This window comes from Rhopilema esculentum, chromosome 12 (genome assembly GCF_057945365.1).
Source record: "Rhopilema esculentum isolate cy_ngs chromosome 12, ASM5794536v1, whole genome shotgun sequence".
NCBI classification, from domain to species: Eukaryota; Metazoa; Cnidaria; class Scyphozoa; order Rhizostomeae; family Rhizostomatidae; genus Rhopilema; species Rhopilema esculentum.
In genome coordinates, this window is record NC_142826.1 from 2358700 (window position 1) to 2380294 (window position 21595).

The window sequence follows — 21595 nt, forward strand, 5'->3', positions numbered from 1 at the left end:
AATAGCCATTTTAAGTTCCCCTAGATACAACTCGCAAACTAAATTTGAATTTCCCTTCTACGTGAAAACTTTATCATGACAAGGTGCTGACAAGACAACGACAGAACGATGAAAAGGAACCAATCCGCGAATAAGGAACTAAAATCTCGCTCGGAAAATCTTTAATTAAAGTACTTGTTTTCAAACTCACCATTTCAAAAGCAATTGCAATCACCAAATAAATCCGTCAACGGCAAACAGTCACGAGTTACTAACAAAAATATTTGTAAACGCTTTAAAGAACCAATCTTGAGAGAATTTGTCCGGGTAGTCGAATGGCCTTTGCAGAATACCAAGGTTTCAAGAACTCATGACGATGTTGATATGGTTGTAGATTAAAACATAGATATTGGGATTATTCCAGATCAGCTAGGCGTGTAAGCAACATTTATTGTTAATGAGGGCTAAATTATCGTTGTTTAGAAGAAAAATCACCACAAAATCTCGTCCAAACAAATGTTGAATATTCTATTTGCCCGTTTCCAACAGCGTGGGTCCTTTCAAAGCAATCCCTGCTCTAGATGTTTGCATTTCTTGCCAGATCAAAACAACGAAGCATCCAATTTGATTGGCTATGGAAATATAACACTACGATAATACAGTTTCCAGCAGTTCACTAAATAGGCAGCACCACCGGCCTTTTTAACCAATTCTTATCTGCCAACAATCGTGTGAAAATAGCAAGATAATCTCCGGAGTACATAAGATCAGTGCCTAAACTGTTGCAAGCCTTTTGAATCAGTGAATAAATAAAAGAGGCAACCACAGAGGCAAATATTTGTGAATTGAACCCTGGTAACTGCCTGGCTGCTCTACCACAAAATAAGTTCCAATATGAGCCTATGGGTGAGAGGCTCTGTGTGCCAACTTAGCTCTGAACACAGCACCTTGCAAGTCCACGCAACCAGTGGCAGGCCACTGCAGAGAGCTGGCATGTGAGCATTGAATATGCAATTAATGGATAATATCAATGGTTCTTGAACCGGGGGTGGAAGATGTAAAAATCGACGTTTGAAAAGGAACAGAGGAGAAGAAGCAGAGGAGAAGGAACAGAGGAAAAGGAACAGAGGAAAAAGAACAGAGGGAAGATTTCCTCAGAAAAAAGTAACACTTAAATGGCAAATCTTTAAATTGTAAGCTTGGAAACAGAACCGTCGCTAGCTAGCTTTTTTCCACAAGCGAGTCGCCCCGATCCCATTTTTCGAGAAAAAGAGTGAGCCATTCTTTGTTTGCCATGAATGCGACCAAAATAAATACACTGTTATTTAATCATTAATCTTGATATTTGTGAATCACTATTGCAAAATTGCCAAAGACCCCTTCTCATTCCTGAAAGTTGACCAAGAAAACAAAGACCCTCAAGAAATAAAAAGAGATAATGGTTGTACAAATATGTTTGTTTTGCAAGGCCAAGAGAATAATTAGGGGTGATGTCACTTTCAATTGTTTTAAACACTTAATTATTGCCCCGCCTAATTTCCCTTCGAAAAGGCAATGTTGTGCAGAAGTTTAGCCTGCGTGCAGACTCGGAAATTACAGAATTTAGGCTTTGATTTGAAAAAAATCATTTAAGTTACCTTCAATAAAATATGGATGAAACTGTGGGGCCATCCCCTCCCCAAAATTTGACACAGACACAGCCCCTGCATCTACATGTGATGTAGGTTTTGATACACACATCTGATCTTCCCCTTTTAGGGTGGAGGAGTAAGAATCTTGTGGTTGAGAGCAGGTGCCCCTTGGTTATGTCGAAAGTTCTTTTCAGTTTTCGGGTTTCATTAATCTAAATAAAATTTCATCTTACTTCGTTGGTCTAAGAAGCGATAAGCGTTGAAAACTTAGAGCTACGGAGAGTTTTACTACCCATCACAAAACAAGACATTCCTTGATATACAAAATAACTGTTTGGAATGGAAACCAGTTAGAGGATTATTTTACAATCAAAAACGCATCCAGACGAAACATATTGGAAAACCACAAAGCTTTGCTGACTTAACTGTGACATAAAATATTCTTTATCAAATAAAAATTTTTAAGCGACTGAGCCGAAGGAATTTCGCAATATCTAGGATTAATCGGATGGTATCGCAAACTGGATAATTTACTTGCTGGTTCAAAACATCTGAACCTAGAAATCAAAGCTCAAACTCCCCAGGCCGTTGTTGCAAAAAATTTCATTTATATAAAAACAAGAGTGTTTAGTGGGTGGTGGAATTGGGGCTTAAGAATCCAAAATAGCAAAATGGAAACGGGATTGATTTTGCATGGACTGAGCAAAGCGAATCATGCTGAGAACATGGGAGTTGAACAATTAAAATAACAGAAACATGATTGAGTTGTCCAACAAAGTATGCCTAGGGAAATTGACAGGGGATCATTTTTAAAGATAAAATAGCCAGCAAGTTAAGAAAGTCGCATGGGATGGACACGTCCAGCGCACAGCAACCGTTTGCGGCAAATCATCGGCGCACAAAAATTGAGCACTTAAAACTGGCCAAATAATCGGCGTACAAAATTGAGCACTTAAAACTGGCCTCTAAATGAATTCAAAATTTGTCAGTAATAATTTATAACGATGGATGCATAATAGACAGTTAAATTAAATGGATTTGATTAATTGATTATACAAATATCATTTGTAACTTCCTTGGACTAACGTGGTATTTATGGGTACTTTTGTTAGACTTTGCATAGAAAAAAACCTCTGCGACATAAATCAATATTGAGCACCAATGACAGATATTTTATCAATTATTCGAACAATTGCGGAATGTGAAGAGATTTTTAGAAAATTAGTAGAAACCACGATTCTTACCCAAGAGCCTGTATATTCCCAGCCGAACAGAGCCGTTATAATTTCAATTTGAAATGGGTTGATTGCTGTAGGAAATTTGCATATAGCTAGAAAAACAATGAGGTGTCGTTTTCTGGTGAGGCACCCGGAAGATGTTCCAAAAGCTATGTGCCATCCCAAAAGGAAAGCCGAAAATGACGCCGAGAATTCACAAAGCACCACCCAAAAGCCATCGCATGGTATTAGGCTTGCGCTGTAATATTCAACCTTAAGTTGTTTGACTTTGCTTTATCATCTGTAGCCTCCGCTATAAACAGGGATCTCGGCTTCACAATCGAACAAAATGGTCATTAAGCGAGGCTCAGCCTGGTTGACATTTCGAAACACAATACAGGGCATTGTGGAAAAAATCCAATAAAATTCAGCCCACTTTTACCAAAAAGGTTTTGAAGACAAAGAATTAATTTTGTGAATTAGATATGTCTGCTGATAACGAAACTTTGAAATTTCAAGGGCAGTTTTTGGTCGGTTTCACATTTGAGGCAATGGCTGCCGGGACATCTTCAGCATGACGTCATAAAATCCCCCAAAAAATCAAAGTAGAAGGGAAAATTAATGAAGATGGAGGAGACACTCATTGAGGGGCAAGTCGAGCTTTCAATTTCCAGATTATTTTTTGACGGAGACCTTTATATACACACACAACAACACTGCGCAACAAGTTGTTTTAAATGGTTAGCAAAGGGTATCTGAACTTTTTTAGTTCAGAATTCCTTATATTTTCTCTAAATATGAATGAAAAAAGTAAAGAATATGTGAAGGTTCTAACACTTTAAGAAGACGCTGGGCAGGCGTTGAGACGACCAGAATAAGTAAAAGCGCCATTTAAACCATGTGCGATGATCAACGGATACAGATCAACGACCATAATTTAATGCTCATCGATAAAACAGAACACGGAAAGAACCAAAGATCAATGTTCAATGAGGTTTGTGGAGAATAAGTTGATCGATCAACAAAAAGCTTGAAGTACTGAATGAAATGGCGGTATTAATCGACGTCGCGATCGCCTGTCGACGAGTTCTATCTTACAGACGCCTGACCCATTCGATCATGGATTTTAATAATCTTGTAAGACGTTAGCTGTAATCCTAACAAAAAGACGTTTGTTTTGAATACCCATCATTCCAACGCTTGACATTTCTTTGGGTATTAACAACTGCGGTTTACTTGGCCCGCGCATCATCCTCTGAAACATCTTGCAACTATGAAAAATTACAAAAGCAGGCCATTGTGAGAGCGAATGGTCCCTCTGTTCCTCATATCAACGTAGTAAATTAATTTTAGTATTAAAGAACAGCTTAAAAGTCCGTTAAACTAGACGAACCATTGATTCAACTGTCAGACTTCCATAACTCTTCAAATCCTCGTTATAAACGATGTCACAGTATTGAAAATATTCATCTTGCAGAAACACACATAATATAAAATATCAAATTTTCGAGCCTCGATATTCTCAAAATTTTGAGCTAAAATTTTTGGAGGCAGAAGCCGAAATTCAAAAAATACAAAACATAAAACTTACTGGAAATTTAAGTGATATTGAAGATAAAAATTGTAAAAAAAATCCGATAAAAACTCTTAACAGAGTTTGAGCCTGGCTATTATTCTTAATTTTTCCTTAAATTTTAGCATATATTTTTCTTATATTAAATTTCATCGTGTCAATTGATAACCTCTTCTTTCCCAAAACTTTTCTAAATTTATAACCCAGCTATAATGATCCAATTTATTGCAAGGATGATTTCTAGACTTTTCCATTTTTCAAAAAATTTGGTCATAAAAATATTTCACAATTAGAATTTTCCTTATTTCTAACCAAAGAAAAACCTCCAATAATAAGACAAAATCAAAAACCACATTGCCTAATGAAGTCTACTTTCATAATCAAAGACTGTTTTGGTTCAAGGGCATATGAACATTCGCGGGAAACCCCGTTTTTCTTGGATTCACGCGGGGACTTCGTCTCTTTTTACAAGAAATGAGTGAAGAAAACCAAATACGTTGCTTGTTGGGTAATTGACATAACGCAAAAATGTGACATTAAAGTGGCCTAACTTTAGCTTGGGTGACAAGGCAAATCTATAAAAGTTTCCTTACAAATTCACATATAATTTTGTGTGGGCGGACAGAATCCGGAAAGAAATGCCGAACTGACCGGAGTTAACAATCTTGATTTTAACTTTTTTTATTCATTTTTTGTTTATATAGTTGCAATTTTAACAGGTATGAAATGATAATCTAGTGTTATGTTATAGAATGTAGTTTTCAGTTGACAATGATATCAAGGAGCAATTAAATTAGAATGATAATTAAATTATTGAACATATAATTTCTAAACGAAGTAAAATCGTTAATGGTTGTCCCATGAAAACTAACAGAGAAAGGTTTATGTTGAATTAAGGGTAACTTGTTGGGTAAGCTCCAAGTTTCAAATGTATATTCAAAGAAAGCAAGTGTAACGCTAAAATAAAAAAAAGATACAAAAAGGGAAGGGGTAGTTGAAGAGGCTACCTTAAACCAATCTGAATACGAGGTTGTATTCAGTGTTGATTACGAGGTCTACAGATGTGCTGATGGTTGATTCAGATGGCTGAATAATGAACAGAGGTTTGTATGTCGTTTTTTCAACTGTAGCATCTTTTCAGAAGCTAGTGGTGCAGCCTTAGGGAAAATCCTCCCTCGGACTCATCGCTTAAAAAGAAAAGGGAGGGGCAAGAGACGTCTTAAATAGCTGGCGTCCTTAACAATAGCACTCCTTAACATTGACGTAGCTGGTTAAATACGATAAATTGAATTGACACCACAAACTATTTTGCTTCTAGAAAAAAGCTCTTAAAAATTCAGCGGCGAAGATTTTTCTTTGCGGTCGAAATTCTCGACAAGATTTTTAAACAGTTTCCTGTTATTTTACATCCATTGCAATTTTCCCATACCCAATATATTAACGAACTTGGTCTCTTGCCTTCTTTTTAATGAACCTAGGCAGTGTTGAAATGCTACTAAGATGCATTCATTGTATGCAATATAACTGTCTCCTTAATCAAAATATCATCCAATTTCTTCTTGCACCGATATCTCATTTTTCTTAATGGAAAATTAGTACACCGGCTTAGGTTCGTTAAAAGATGTCTTATTGAAAAGTCCCTCCAAAGACTTCTGCATTTATTCTAATTAAAGTCATACATATTAACAATATTGAGTCGCTTAATCCTTACTTTTAAATAACTGAGGTAAGCGCGTTTACGAATCATTCATTCAAATGGTCGGTTATTACTCATTCGCTCTTTGGTTGATTAGAAATCCCACTATTTCTCATCATGTCCACTATTTCTAGCAGTTCGTTACATCAAGTTGTGGTGTTATCGTTTTACGTGCCCATACATTATAAAGATAAATAAAACGAATCCACGTATTGTGTCGTTTTAACTTAAAATGCAGAAACGTGGTCAGGGTACCACCCAATATTTGCAATATTCTGCTCTGTCTGAGCATATCTTGCAAAGGCCCTTCATGAAAAGTAGCAACAAAAAATGTCTTCCTTTTTAGAATCCCCTACCAGCATCACATATTGAACTAGACTGTGGATCCACAAATTTCTACGTAACACTACGTAACAAATTAATCCTCAGAGAAATGTACTTTGCATAAAGCCAAAAAAGGATCTGAGTTTGTTTGTTCAACTTGTCTTGATAAACTGTTAGATTGTGGTTTCACAGACACCAGAAAGCATTCTGGCATTCGTGTGATGAGATGCATCCCTACAGGGGCAATTTCACCAATCATTACAACAAAACCTAAGGGAGGTTTTAACCAGAGCTAAGAGTTATCTTCAAGCCCACAAGGCATTGATATTGGGAAATATTTGAAAAGGCCTGAAGCGACACTTTACATCTCGTAAACACAGCCGCAAAACAAGTTCATGCAGCTCAAAAAAGGGCAAGTATGAGAAAAGTAGAAAATTACGAACAGGTATGATGTTAAAAGTGAAGAAATTCTAATGGGTGAACTCATAAAAGTGGTTAGCAAACTTCAAGCGTTGGAAAATGAAAGGCTTTTTGCTGACGAAACTACCAAAATAAGTAACAATTAATGGAAATGTCAAGAAAGTAATCGATTTATGGTTACGAGGACTGTAAATAGATAATCGTTGTACGAGACTGTTAAAGTTGAGTGGCTGTTGTTCTGACTTGTAAAGTATTGTTACTGCAGAAGATTGTGTTTCGTACAAGAGGATCATTGGCGCTGCAAAATTGTACACCAATCTTAATAAAAGAAGCCACGGATACATGGTAACATAGGATTTACAAAGAAATAGTTTCCTTCTATCATGAGAGAAAGTACCTCAAGTCACAAAACAGTTCATTCTCCAATGAAAAAAGACTTAAAAGTGGCACATTGATAAAAAAAGATGATTCTTTGGGACAATTTACCTCTTCTAATCATGACCATAACACAAAATTTCGTAAAATTGATCAATGACTAACAAACTATCACAAGATGATCAATTGATTTTGTATGCTCAGTTCATCAAACTTTTCAATCACATCGAGTTGGAAGAATATAGAAAAACCTTGGTAGACATGTGTCTGGGCTTACTTTTAGAAAAATTACAACCAATGCAGAAAGTTTTTCATTAACTTCAAGTGCGACTGTTCTCGAAACAGGAATCACATGCGACTGATCTCAAATCGAAACTCTACAAATTCTATAAACCAGAAATGTTGTTTTTTAGTTCGTCTGGAGTCAAGTGAGAACGGGATGATCCCCGAAAACCTGATTTCAAATATTCATCGAAAGTTTCTTAGCTGTTATACAAAAAAATTCTTAAGGCTGCACCGGCAACAAGCTTCACCAACCACGGAGATCTTGTTCAGTGGAACTTTCCCACAAATATGACCCGGAATCATCTTCAGAGACTTGAAAATTATTGCGTGAAAAATGAATTTTGTACGAAAAGATTTATGGAGCAAAATGAGCCTTGCTTGAAATGACACATTAGAATAAAGTCAATACTGTGCTTGCAGAATATGAGTTTGCTATTTATATTTCTTTGACTTCGGAGTTAACAATCTACTAAATATAGCCGTAACATTTTTGAGCATATGAGCCTCTTTACAGGCGTGACAGAAAAGAATGCATCTGCAGTTGTGATTTCTGATTTCTTTAAATCAGGATAAGATTATGACAGATGGTGACCAGGGAAGAGCTTGCAAAAAATACCATCTCCTTATGAGTTATAGGCCTTTTGATGTTTGGGTTGCGGTTGCATTGACACGACCATGAAATCTGTTTTGGATATTTTAGTGCAGCATATTCGCAACCGCAATTAACAAATAAACAGGCGGTGCAATAGATCCCATGATACAATCATTTTAGGTATTCCATAGGTATCCTGCATGTTCAAATATTACCTCGTGTCACCGAAACCATACTTTATAGAGTTGGAAAACAGTAAACATTGAATTTAATAATAAGTATTTGGTGCAGTGCACTACTGAGGTTGAACGAAATCAAATTTGTAGGGTGATCCATGATTGAGTTTTGTGCAGGCGCTTGTTACTTCGTAGGTTAATTGGGCCTCCGAAGAAAGTACGTGATTGATTCGCTGATATTCACATTATGCACAGAAGACTGAAGGTATAAATTTTATGCAACGTTTTGGTGACTCTTCGTTATGTTTATGTTAAAGCAAGAAAGCCAGCATTCCATAAGTAGGAAGTTAAAGAGACAAACAAACCTGACATCTTTATTCGAGCTGCATAAATCGGTAAAACTAATTTGCATCCGAATTCCTCTCGCTCTAACTACCCTACGCTCTTTCCAAAGTCGAATTCCTCTGAATATGAACGAAATAAAAACCAGTTGACGCTCACGCGAATCGAATTACATGATTATGGAGATGGAAATCGCAGGACATTTGCTTATTGTTCAAAGAGGTGAGCGAGGAATTTCATAAACGCAAGCCACACCAACCACAGATGGGTGAAATTTCAAGCTTGGGTGATTGAATGAGCCGGAGAAAAATTTGCTCCTATCAACAAGTCAGCTGAGAGAGAAGGCATGAGAAGCTCAAGCGAACAGAGAAAAACCGTTACGTTGATACCAGTGATGAAGGAGGTGCCTTAGCATAGAGTAGCTGTGGAAATCATATACCATGTTCGCGATTAGGCCCACTGGTGTGAGAAATCCATATAGCTGGGAAATTTTACCGAATGAAAATTACAGAAGGTATTAACATTATCCGGGCAAAGAGAACAATTTGAAATGAGTCATTCTATGGTTGTACCCTCCATTGTCGCTTTAGAGAGGGATAGGGTAGTTGTGTATCAAAGATAAAAAATGCGCATCTCAAAACAGTTTTCCGACGGAGGGGCTTGGCCTTCCGGCAGGGAAGTGGCTCAAATATATTTCCAAGGCTTACGAAAATGAGTTTGATCTTGTATCATCCAACGGCAGGGGGCTGCTAGCTATTCGAAGAGGGAGTTATCCCTAGCCCCAGAGAACTCCCTAAGCCTCCCCTAGGCCTCCCCTAGGCCTCCTCTAGGCCTCCTCTAGAGCTCCGCTAGAATGTAACCTCATTCTTAGAAATCTGCCTAAAATTTTTGAAAACTGTCAAGAATTTTTTTGAAAGCTGTCCTACATAACCACCAGAGAGCAAAGCCTAGACATGATAAGTGTATTACGTCTCCGTTGACTTTCCCTACCTTTTGTAATGCTGTCAAAGTTTAACAGCCCACTCAGTAACTGAAATACCCAACATACCTCGATTACTGTTCATTGTGCTAGACAGCATCTGGAACGTTGAATGACCTACAAGGCAAACGGAAATAAGAACGAGCAACAGAAATTTAGAAAAGTAAACAGGAGTGTCTCTGAGAAAATAAATTATACATTATGGAGCTTTTTATAGAAGTTCGTTAAAAGGGAAAAACTGGGCTCAAATGAACCATAACGTAACTTTAGTCTAGATTCCAAAAGCTTTATCAGATCCAAGATTCTGGCAAGTTGAAATAGGATACGGTTCGACACAAGGGTATAGCAATGAGTGACAAAGCGTTACCCTAAAACAAATATGAAATATTTTCTCTGATAAACCCATTCTTCGTGTTTCTTATATTGTCTTTTCTCTGTTCCTTCAATTCCCCTCTTGCTCCCTTTCTATTCGATGTCAAATTTTTTCAACCCGTTTCTCCAAGATTCTCCCACTTTTGTTTATCTACCATAATCTACTACTAAAACGATAAACCACTATGCTTTTATATATTGTAGATATTTCTATGACAGTTCATAAAAGTTTTACTTGCATATTTGAGAGACTAAGTATTTCTATGGTTGATGTCATTTATTTTACAGAAGAAGCATAGTGTACAACAGTTCAAGGTTTTAATCTTAAGTTATAAAACGCTTTTTAAAGGTTGACCATCTAAGGTCTGACAAAATTGATCAACAGAATTCTGACAGAAAGTGACTTATAACGAGACAGAAACACCACAAGGACCGCACATTAAACCCCTCATCTCCCCCAATCAATGGTAAAAAATAGTACGAATTATAACACATCCGGTAAAAAAATCCAAAATATTTATCATTTAGCTTTCAATAAAAAGTCAAAGTTATTTTGGATCTGAAATGACTCGACTAAATCTCTACATATTGCGTTTTGGAAAGGGGTCAAGAAATTAATTAGCAGTTGGAAATAAACGGAAACCTTGCATTAACCTGGGGCCTTATTCCCTATTAAATCCCAAGAATAAAATTAGGATGCAATGAATATTACATTTCCACTGGGGCACAAATATTGGAGAATTTTAAAGCCAATCCGCTCTATGCAAAAACTAAAAGATGAATTTCTGAAATTTGGTCAAAGTCAGAAGTAGTGTTTTTATTCTTTGGCAGATTGCACGAAAAAGCAAAAAGTTGCATACTTTAGAATATATTGCCTGGCACTCGGTTTGAGCATCGGAAGATGACTAGAAGTAAGTGGAAATGGTCCATGATGCCATTTCACAACGAGGCTCAATATAATGCACTTTTGAAAATTCTAAGATAAGATGACAACTACGTGAAATCATCAATGATAGGACTTCTGAAATGCGCATGCCCATCATACTAAAGCATGACGCGATTGTAGGAAGGAAATCTTCGTGCAACTTTCTACGCTTTCATACTCAGATTTCAAAGTGGTAATTTTAGCGGCATCCATTTAACGAAGCATCCTAGCATCCGTTTGTGGACACATAAATTATCATATAATAACTACAGTTTTGAATCTTATTCCATAACATCAAAGTGAAATAGCAAATCCGTCATCTGCCTCGAACAACAACAAATAAGGACCACTGCCAGCCCCCCCCCCCCCCTCCCTCCCACGACAACTTTTTAGAGGCCTGGGGCAGAACTGAGATACGACCCTGATGACGTATAGAAAACCCTTTGGTGTTAACTTCAGTCATATTCTACAAGGGACTACGACATTCAAATTAATCTGACTTATTTTGAAATTTCACTGATTAGTAAAGAAAATATTGTATCTACTTGCTTAAACCAAAGCTGTCGGGGAAAACTCCACGCACAGCAATTATTATTTTTGTATGGATGTAGTTAACAATATTTCATTCATTTAGTTTGAGCTTATCGGCTTTAGCTTTGTGACTCAAGGTATTTTCTTTACTCATGACTTTAATGCACGTAATGCACGTAATAACCTCGTTTCAAGAGTCGTTAGGAAACTGACTCAAGATTCAAGCTTCACAGGTATTGAGTATTGGCGTCAATCTATTGTTAGAGAGATTTAATTTTTTATGTTTTGGTAAAATCTGATTGGTTTGACGAATTGTTTTTCTTAATTCCTATTGGTTACGCTATTTTTATACTTATTGTAAAACGTATATATGCACGTGTGATTTAACTTAGAGTAGAGAGTTTGAGACTAGAGTTAACAGAATGGAAGTCTCAGAATTGAAATTTTTGATGTTGAACCTGGAAGATGTTTCTTTTTGAGCACAACTCTGCAATTAAATACGTATCTTGAACTAGCGCTTGAAGAATACTTAACAACTGGTCCACCGAACCAAGATAGAAATTTCAGAGTTGGATATGGCAGACGCTCTCGAGAAGCTGAAGAAGAAACGAAGAACGTATCGTGCAACGACAACGAAAACAGTGAACAAAATCGACGATATTTCAAAGCAAGAGGATGTCGATGTTATCAGGATTCAGCAACTGCTCAGTGATATAAGAGAGAAATTGGGCACTTTGAAAGAGTTGGACGATGGCATTTTAGAGATAATGTTTGAGAACAATGACGACGAGGCCTGCGAGAAGGAAGCAGAAGAGGCAAATGAAATTAGAGAGAAGGTCACATACAACATTTTCTTGTTGGAAGAAGCATTAAAAAAGAATTCATCGTCAACCCCGCAGACCAAACCAAATCTTCAGAGAAGCTCGTCTTTGGAAAGTGTAAGCTCCATTGAGTCATCCACAAGCTCGGCCAGAGGATATCATAGGAAAGTCAAACTGCCGCAGCTGGAATTGAAAAAATTTTCGGGGAATATTCCTGAATGGCAAGAGTTCTGGGATGGCTTCAAAAGTGCAATCCACGACGATGAAGATTTAGCCAAGGTAGATAAATTCAAATACTTGCGCTGTTACCTTGAAGAGCCAGCCCGGAGCGTGATCACGGGATTTGCGTTAACCGATGCTAATTACGATGCTGCAGTAGATTTGTTAACGAAGAGGTTTGGCAAGACAAATGTCATCAAAAGAGCATTAATCAACGACCTAATAAATCTGCCAGCCGTATTCAGCGAAAAAAACGCAAATCGATTACGTAATCTCCATGATCAAATCGAGACGAAGTTTCGTGCGATGGAGGCACAAGAGATCGACAAGGAGTCATATTCCAGCGTTGTTGTGCCAGTGCTGATGTCGAAGATCCCGGAGAGCATAAGGAACAACATGATAAGATTTGGCGACAATCACATGGAATGGAATTTGGGCGAAATGTTGGTAGCATTCGAGAAGGAATTGGACGTGCTGGAAGGACATTTCCCAATAATGAACCAACCGTTCCCCCAGACAGGGGCTGGAAGGAGGGCAGAAATGAAGCACCACTCTACAACCACAACCGCAGCACTGTTGACCGAAAGGGAAAACCCCAGTGGTAATGATAACAAGAAGTGTTTGTTTTGTCATGCCTTCCATGAATCGACCAAATGCCAGAAGATCAAAGATCCGGAGGATCGTAAGAAAATTTTAGTTAAGACTGCTAGATGTTTTGTATGTCTTAAACAAGGACATCGAGCCTTCAAATGTAAGCTTAGAAAAGAATGTTCGTTATGTAGGAAAAACGATCACCATGTTTCGATTTGTCCTAATTTAGGCCATGTTAAGGACTCGTTGCGTAATGATACTGCTCCCAGCGCACCCCTCAACCCCCAAGCATCTTCCTGGGTGGGAAGTACTGGATCTGAAGGGGGAGTGGCCTTGCAAACAGCGTTGGCTGTGGTGAATGATAAAAGGGAATGTAAAGTGAGAGTTTTGTTTGACACAGGGAGTCACAAAACATTCATCACAGAAAAAGCTGTTTGCGAAAATGAATTAAGGCCAGTGCGGAAAGAGATTTTAGGAATAAAGGCTTTTGGGAGTAGAGAAGCAGATGTGGCTGAGAGAGATGTAGTAGAGTTATCGCTCAGTCCACTGAATGGAGGGAAGAATGTTTTTATTGAGGCTTTTGTAGTTAAAGACATTTCTTCAATTCCTAACATTCATGTTGAATCGGTTAAGCATGATTATGAGCATTTAAAGCATGTATGGTTTTCAGACTATTGCAGGAAACAAGATAGGTTGGAAATTGATTGTCTCATCGGCTCAGATTGGATTTGGTCTTTCCAAGAGGGTAGAACAATACGAGGGGGGCAACAAGAACCAGTAGCTGTAGAGACTAGTCTTGGATGGGTGCTATCTGGACCTCTCAAAGGTAAGAAACTTGATCATATTTACTCTTCAGATTGCCAGGTTAATTTTTGCATTGATGAAACTTCTAAATTTTCCAGTGTAGGGAACCTAGACCTTGATTATAAGCTTAATAGATTATGGGATCTTGATAGTATAGGCATTAGAGAGGCCAATAAGGTACATGAAGGTGTTCTCGATAATATTAAGTTTGCAGGTCATAGATACTCAGTTGGTCTTCCATGGAAGCTGGGTCATAAGCCTTTACCAACCAATTACAATATCAGTATGCTAAGAATGAAGAGCCAGGTTAGGAAGTTAAGGCAAACCCCAATAATTCTCAAGAAGTATGATGAAATAATTTCCCAGCAAGTAGAGGAGGGCATAATAGAACAAGTAGCAGAACTTGAACCTGAGGGGAAAGTGCATTATCTCCCACATAGAGCTGTGATAAGGGAAAATGCTGAAACAACCAAAGTGCGGATAGTATATGATGCTTCTTGTAAGGATAGGAAGTTGGGAGTATCCCTCAATGATTGTTTGCATGTTGGCCCATCACTTACCCCAATGATCCTTGATGTCCTTCTCAGATTCAGAATTAATCCTGTTGCTCTTGTAGGGGACATAGAAAAGGCATTTCTCAATATAGAGATACATAAGGAAGATAGAGATTGTCTTAGATTTTTGTGGTATAAGGACATAAATGATGATGATTCAGAAGTTATAGTATATAGATTTAATCGAGTTGTTTTTGGATGTAATTCTTCTCCATTTTTGCTTAATTGTGTACTTAGGAATCATATAGAGAAGTATAAGGAAGAAGATCCGGAGTTTGTTAGCAAGTTGATAGGAGGTTTCTTTGTTGATGATTTAGTGACTGGGTGTGAGGATAGTTCTGAGGCAGTAGATCTCTATAGAAAAGCCAAGAGTAGAATGAAAGATGGAGGATTTACATTAAGAAAGTGGAAGACTAACAGTAGTGAGGTAGCTAAGGAAATAGCAAATACAGAAGGCAATGAAATGCAAGTAAAGGATGTCAGTGTATCATCAGAAGAGTCTTATGCTAAGGAAACACTAGGATTAGATACTTTAGAAGGAAAAACAAAAGTTTTAGGTATCAGTTGGGAAATAGAGAAGGACAGACCTTGATCTCTATAAGGTAGGCAAGGAAGCAGACGATAGTGTTTGTGCAACTAAGAGAGGTATTCTTAGTACTTTAGCATCACTCTATGATCCACTTGGGTTGATAAGTCCAGTGGTTGTCACGGCAAAAATTCTTTTCCAAGAGCTGTGCTTAGAAAAATTGGGATGGGATGATACTCTTCCACAAGAAAAGGTTTTGGTTTGGCAAACATGGCTTGAAGATCTTAGGGAAACTAGGACAATTTCCTTTCCTAGATGTGTTTTAGAGGACAGGAAGGGGGATGTTTTAAGTTATCAGCTACATGGGTTTGCAGATGCCAGTCAGAAAGCCTATTGTGCCATGGTTTATCTCGTTTGTGTGACTGAACAAGGGACATATACTAAATTGTTAAGTGCCAAGACCAGGGTTGCGCCTTTAAAAGCATTGTCCATACCCCGTCTAGAATTAATGTCTGCTCGAGTATTAGCCACATTAATGGATACAGTTAAGAATGCATTAAGCCCACAGATTCAGTTTGATAAGGTAAAATATTGGTTAGACAGTAAGACAGCCCTGTTTTGGATATACAATAATGGGGAATGGAAACAGTTTGTCCAGCACCGAGTTAACGAGATTCTCTCATTAACTAGCAAAGAAGATTGGGCTCATGTTGCTGGCACAGACAACCCTGCAGATTTGGGTTCCCGGGGAGTCTCCGCTACGCTCCTTAAGAATTCCAGATTATGGTGGGAGGGCCCCACTTGGCTTTGTGAGGATGAAAGTAAGTGGCCTAAGTTTTCACCATCAGTAGACTCTGCAGATATTGAAGTAGAAAGAAGGAAGAATGCTACATCATTGTTTACAACTAACACAGATAGAGTTGGAGTGGGTAGTATAGTAGATGTAGAACGACATGGAACTCTTGGTAAACTTTTAAGAGTGACCGGATATGTGTTGAGGTTTATAAATAACTTAAGGGGAAGGAGTATGAATAAAGTCCTAAACATTGGAAATTTGAGTACAGAGGAGATAGAAGCTGCAGAGCATGTATGGATTAAGGATGTGCAGAAGGCATTGAGAAATAGGCAAGATTTTCAAGCATTGTCAGTGCAACTTGGCATAGTTGATCAATCTGGTGTTTTAGTATGCAAAGGTCGGTTAGAAAATGCAGATTTAGATATAGGTAGTAAGTATCCTATAATCTTACCTAGGGATCATAGATTTACTGATCTTGTGATTGAAGATTGCCACAAAAGGGTATTTCATAACAAACTTCGTTCAACCCTTGCAGAACTCAGATCTAGGTTTTGGGTACCAAGAGGTAGACAGCAAGTTAAGAGAGTATTAAATAGATGCTTAACATGTAAATGGTTTGATGCAAAGGCGCTTGCTGCACCTAATACCGCTCCACTGCCAGATTTTAGAGTTACTAAATCTTTACCCTTTAGCAACACAGGGATAGACTTTGCAGGACCCTTGTTTGTAAAAACAGGCCAGGGAGACATGCGGAAAGCGTATATAGCTCTGTTCACATGCTGCGTAACTAGAGCTATTCATTTAGAATTGATTGATGATTTGAATACATTAACATTCATGAATTGTTTTCGAAGATTTTGCTCTAGAAGAGGGACACCGAGACTCATAAACACGGATAATGCTAAAACCTTTAAGGCTGCAAATAAGCTGCTCAACAAACTTGCCAAGGATCATACGTTTGTCGAATATTTAGTGCATAGAAGGATCAAATGGAAATTCAATTTACCCCTATCGCCGTGGTGGGGAGGATACTTTGAGCGGATGGTAGGATCCGTGAAGCGTTGTCTAAGGAAGGTCTTAAAGAATGCTAGATTATCATTTGATGAACTACAGACAGTATTAACAGAGGTTGAAAATATTTTGAATTCTAGGCCTCTAACTTATCTATATGATGAATTAGAAACTACCTTAACACCATCTCATCTTATTTATGGTTATAGATTGTCATCTCTTTCAGAGGGAATCGATCCAATTTTTGACGAGGAGGATATTAAAGATAAATTAACGAAACGATTTTTGTATGTAACTAGAAGACTATCTCATTTTTGGAGTAGATGGCAAAGGGAATACTTAACAGATCTGAGGGAATTCCATAAGCTGAAACTGAACGCTGATTTACAGGTGAAGTTAGGAGATCTGGTTTTGCTGCAGGAGGACCACATAAAACGCGGACAGTGGAAAACAGCCATCATTGAGGAGTTACTGATGGGACGGGATGGGAAAGTAAGAGGAGCCGTAGTTCGGAAAACAGGTAGGGGCAAACCAGAAACTCTTAGTAGACCTTTACAACGACTAATTCCACTTGAAATTTCAGTAAGAGACAATGCCAAAAAAGAGAGGAAAGATGAATCTATGTTGAAGGCGAATGATGAATTGAGAGAAGATGGGAAGAAGGATGGTGTGAAGAGTGGTGATAAGTCAGAAGGGAGACCCACTCGTGCTGCGGCCCTGGATGCGCGTTGGCGGGCTAGGCTTATGCTTGACCCATAACCTGGGTCAAGGAGGGGGGAATGTCGGGGAAAACTCCACGCACAGCAATTATTATTTTTGTATGGATGTAGTTAACAATATTTCATTCATTTAGTTTGAGCTTATCGGCTTTAGCTTTGTGACTCAAGGTATTTTCTTTACTCATGACTTTAATGCACGTAATGCACGTAATAACCTCGTTTCAAGAGTCGTTAGGAAACTGACTCAAGATTCAAGCTTCACAGGTATTGAGTATTGGCGTCAATCTATTGTTAGAGAGATTTAATTTTTTATGTTTTGGTAAAATCTGATTGGTTTGACGAATTGTTTTTCTTAATTCCTATTGGTTACGCTATTTTTATACTTATTGTAAAACGTATATATGCACGTGTGATTTAACTTAGAGTAGAGAGTTTGAGACTAGAGTTAACAGAATGGAAGTCTCAGAATTGAAATTTTTGATGTTGAACCTGGAAGATGTTTCTTTTTGAGCACAACTCTGCAATTAAATACGTATCTTGAACTAGCGCTTGAAGAATACTTAACAAAAGCTATAAGTCGCATTCTGCTTTTTACAGACGTTCAATGCTCAGGAGCAAGAGCAATGCCCCCTAACCCCCTACCCCCTCCACGGCACAACGCATATCAGAACAAAATATATTTCTTTCATAAACCACATCGAAACGAAAATAATGTAGTAAATCCATCAACGACCCCGTGCTTTCAATGACACAAATGAAAAGAATTAAAACTCGTCAAGACCTTAAATTTCATTCTATTGTGTAAACAGGGGAGTTTGTTACAATTATTCTGAAGGTCCGAAGAGTTGCGTCACTCAGGTCTGTTTTGGGTAAATTACTAAACCGAACAGCTTATATCTGGTTATGGTGAGCTGAAAATTATGCCATAAAACATTTCTCAAGCCAGAATATAGTTTCAGGGAGCCTTATCGCAAAAATTACTTACGTCAATTATTACTGGCAAACTAACAAATAACACAGAAATCGTCCAATAGTGACTGAAAGTGTATTAATGACAACCCACTTCCTTAGTTAATCGAATTGATTTCCCTATCTAATTAGGCCGATGAAAACCTTCTTCACATGTTTTGCTTCCAAAATGAATGGTAGTAATAGCTACTACTAAGGAAGTTTATACATGCGACAAAGAACGATGTTTTGCATTTATACATAAATAAGACAACGTCTACCGTAGTTAAGCACTGGATTCTTGATAGACCTCAATCTGCTTAAAGCGTTTTACAACCAGAAGCTCCATGGCCCTCATTGTATCAAAGTTGCTCAAAATTTGACGACTCGGGAGAATCGTGGCTTACCGGAAAATATCTAAAACGTGGAACAATTCCCCCTGAAATGAGGCTGCGAGAAAAATGATACCACTTTTGAAAATCACCAAAACACGGTTTACCTTAAGGATGAAAAGAACTAAGGACATGATTTCATTAGAAATCAAATGTCTTTTGTTGAAATATCTTCCAAAAAGATCTCATTGCAAAAATCACTTGCCAGGAATTACGAAGCCAATTGGATACTATCATTCCCAACTTCTGACTCATTAAACACGTACGGATTCAAAATCAAAACACTGTCACATGTTGTCGAAAAAGTACAATAGCCATTTTGGGACTATTTCCAAAGCTGGATCTGAGAGAGGCAGTCATTTTTTTCGATTTAATTGCAAAATCAGCCATATAGTGACAGCAACGATTCGGTAATAAGAAAACGTTTGAACATCTGCCCCATCGAAAAAATTTCTGGTATGTAGTAAGAAATTCTTTCAAATTTCAGAGTTATTAAGTTAATCTTTTCCTAGTGTAAGTACGATTGGATCTCGAAAACACAAGGAGCAAAAAGGCATTTTAAAACTACACTCTGTAATGAAGGCCTTAAAGAATGAAAACGATAAAACTTGAATTGCAACAAAATCACTCACTTTTGTAATAAGCTATCTTTCAAGCATCATCCACCGTATTTCCACGAAAATGTTATTCAAAATACTCTTTGACAAACTGAGTATTCAGACGTTGTTTATAAACATCCTAAGAAAACGCTGTTCTCAATTATCCAAACAACAACTGATCAATTAGTCACAGAGAGGATTAGCATCGCTACCATAGTGTTCATAACTCGCTCTTTGCGGACGGGAGAGGGCGCCATGATACTTGCGCTAAGTACCTTACGTACGCATCGGATTTGGCACGAAATCCAGGGCTTAGACAGGCTGCCAATAGTTATTTTAATACCTTGATCTCGACTCTTTTACTACTGGCATTGAAAGATCTCCAAGGAATTCCTTTAAAATTTATTAAATTTAAAAGAGTTAGATTAGCCGCAATCCCTGCGGACATGGATCATAGGGTGTGCTAAAATACTCCAGACCTGAAAAACACTCCCCATGGGCCCGTGTAATCCTGTATCGTGTCTCAACAGCCACAGACCAAAAAGAATATTGAATAGATTTGAACAATAGTCGTCTCTTGAATGTCTTGTCGTGGTCAGGTCGATGTTAGATATAAATCGATTTTTGGAATGCACGACTGACTTCATTAAAAGCGTTAGTTGGAAAATAAATGAAATTTAGATAACAAATTATAGTTTTAAAACACATTAAAAACCTCTCGAAAGGAATGCAGATGGATTAATAACCTGTTTTCGCGTCAATTGCTTCAGACTACAGTGACCCATTCGATGTTAAATTCAGTTTGACAATATCAAATCGAAAATTTATTGGTCTTTTCCAGACATATCTTTTTTAAATGGGATTTATGAAGAATCTTCATCTTTTCAAAGGCAAAAGCCAAAAGATGATTCTAAAATTTGTTAAACATTCTCATTGTATTGAATATCTATCATAGATAGCTTATTATTTAGTAATAGATAGCTTAGAATAACCTCGAAAATCACGCTTCCTTTACAATTAGGCCCTTTTAATGTCTAAAATTTGCTCAAAGATGAGACTTTGTTTTGTCCATTATCTGACATTGAAATAAAATTAAAAACAATTATCCCACAGTGAATCAAAAAATTGAAATCCCTGGAAAAATTGAAATACACAAAAAATCACACAATTTTTTTTTGAAATTTCACCACTACAAATGTGTTAAGTTAGAATGCAATTTTTTTAATTTACCCCCTTTAATTGATGTTCTACACGAAATGCTATAGAAATTAATGGTCTATTACCCTTCCCTCCTAAATTCTTCACACAAAATGGGGCTTTCAAAATTCACAACCTTTGTGTGGGTTCGCTAAAAATCATGTACTATACGGTTTTTAAAAAACCCTTTATGCTGTTATTTCTAATCATACGATTTGAAATCTGATGTACGGAAAAAGTTACCCTTTAGGAGAGAAGAAGAAATCTATAATTTATTTATCCTTGCTTTCTTTAAGAAGTTCGTTCCAATTACACGAGACATGTAGGGACGAACACGAGCCAAGAAAACAGATAGGGCAGAAAACTTTATGCTACAATCCCAACTGGATAATCTCCTTCAGCGATTAGGGCAGATAAAAATTATTAATTTTACCAATTCTACATGAATACTTGGAATTTCGAGACAGTCCTTTATATTGGAAAGATGATTAGATACTATCTTTGCCTCTTACTATCTTTACCGCAATTGAATTTGGTATAAATACATCAATCGCAGGAGAATCTCATATCTCTGTTTTGTTGAAAAAAGATATTCCTGATATCGTTGTGGCTTAGGCTGCGTTTTCTCGACTTGGAGGCTTCATCTCTGACAGATAAGCCTTGTCCCATAAAGGTAAGACGACTTAAGCGTTTTAAGGCGTGAAGCAACTCCCGTTAGGTGATTGTGTTTTAAAAAGGATATAATATACTCCAGGTTTGATCTTCTTAAAATCTGCCATTCCGTTGTTGAATGAAATATATGTAATTCCGTAGTGAAGATAGAAAATTTATTCAGTATTGAGTCAAACATTTGAATTTAGAATCATCTGATACATATTTCGACCCGTTGTATTAAAGAAGCCCAAAAACAGAAAAATTCCGTCAATGAAAATGGAAGCGATTTGCAGTAACTGGACCGTATAATAAATTCAACAGCAAAAAGTATGCGGAAGTTTTTTAGG

The 21595-nt window shown here is 37.4% G+C and overlaps 2 protein-coding genes across 3 annotated transcripts in view; one reads left to right on the forward strand and one right to left on the reverse strand.

The window, feature by feature from the left end:
• Positions 1-21595, reverse strand: part of LOC135681152 (tensin-3) — a 101086-nt gene that overhangs the window by 41491 nt on the left and 38000 nt on the right. For both annotated transcript variants that reach the window (XM_065195459.2, XM_065195457.2), the window contains exon 19: positions 9659-9706. In XM_065195459.2, the coding sequence (XP_065051531.2) occupies positions 9659-9706 (48 nt within the window). The remainder of the gene's footprint in view (positions 1-9658; positions 9707-21595) is intronic.
• LOC135685562 (uncharacterized) lies at positions 11473-14998 on the forward strand. Its single transcript, XM_089111771.1, has one exon. It carries the CDS (start codon positions 11993-11995, stop codon positions 14996-14998), a length of 3006 nt encoding a protein of 1001 aa, XP_088967897.1. The 5' UTR covers positions 11473-11992.

Bases quoted from the DNA above. Each gene is read 5' to 3' on its own strand.
- LOC135685562 (XM_089111771.1), top strand. From the start codon at position 11,993: ATGGCAGACGCTCTCGAGAAGCTGAAGAAGAAACGAAGAACGTATCGT.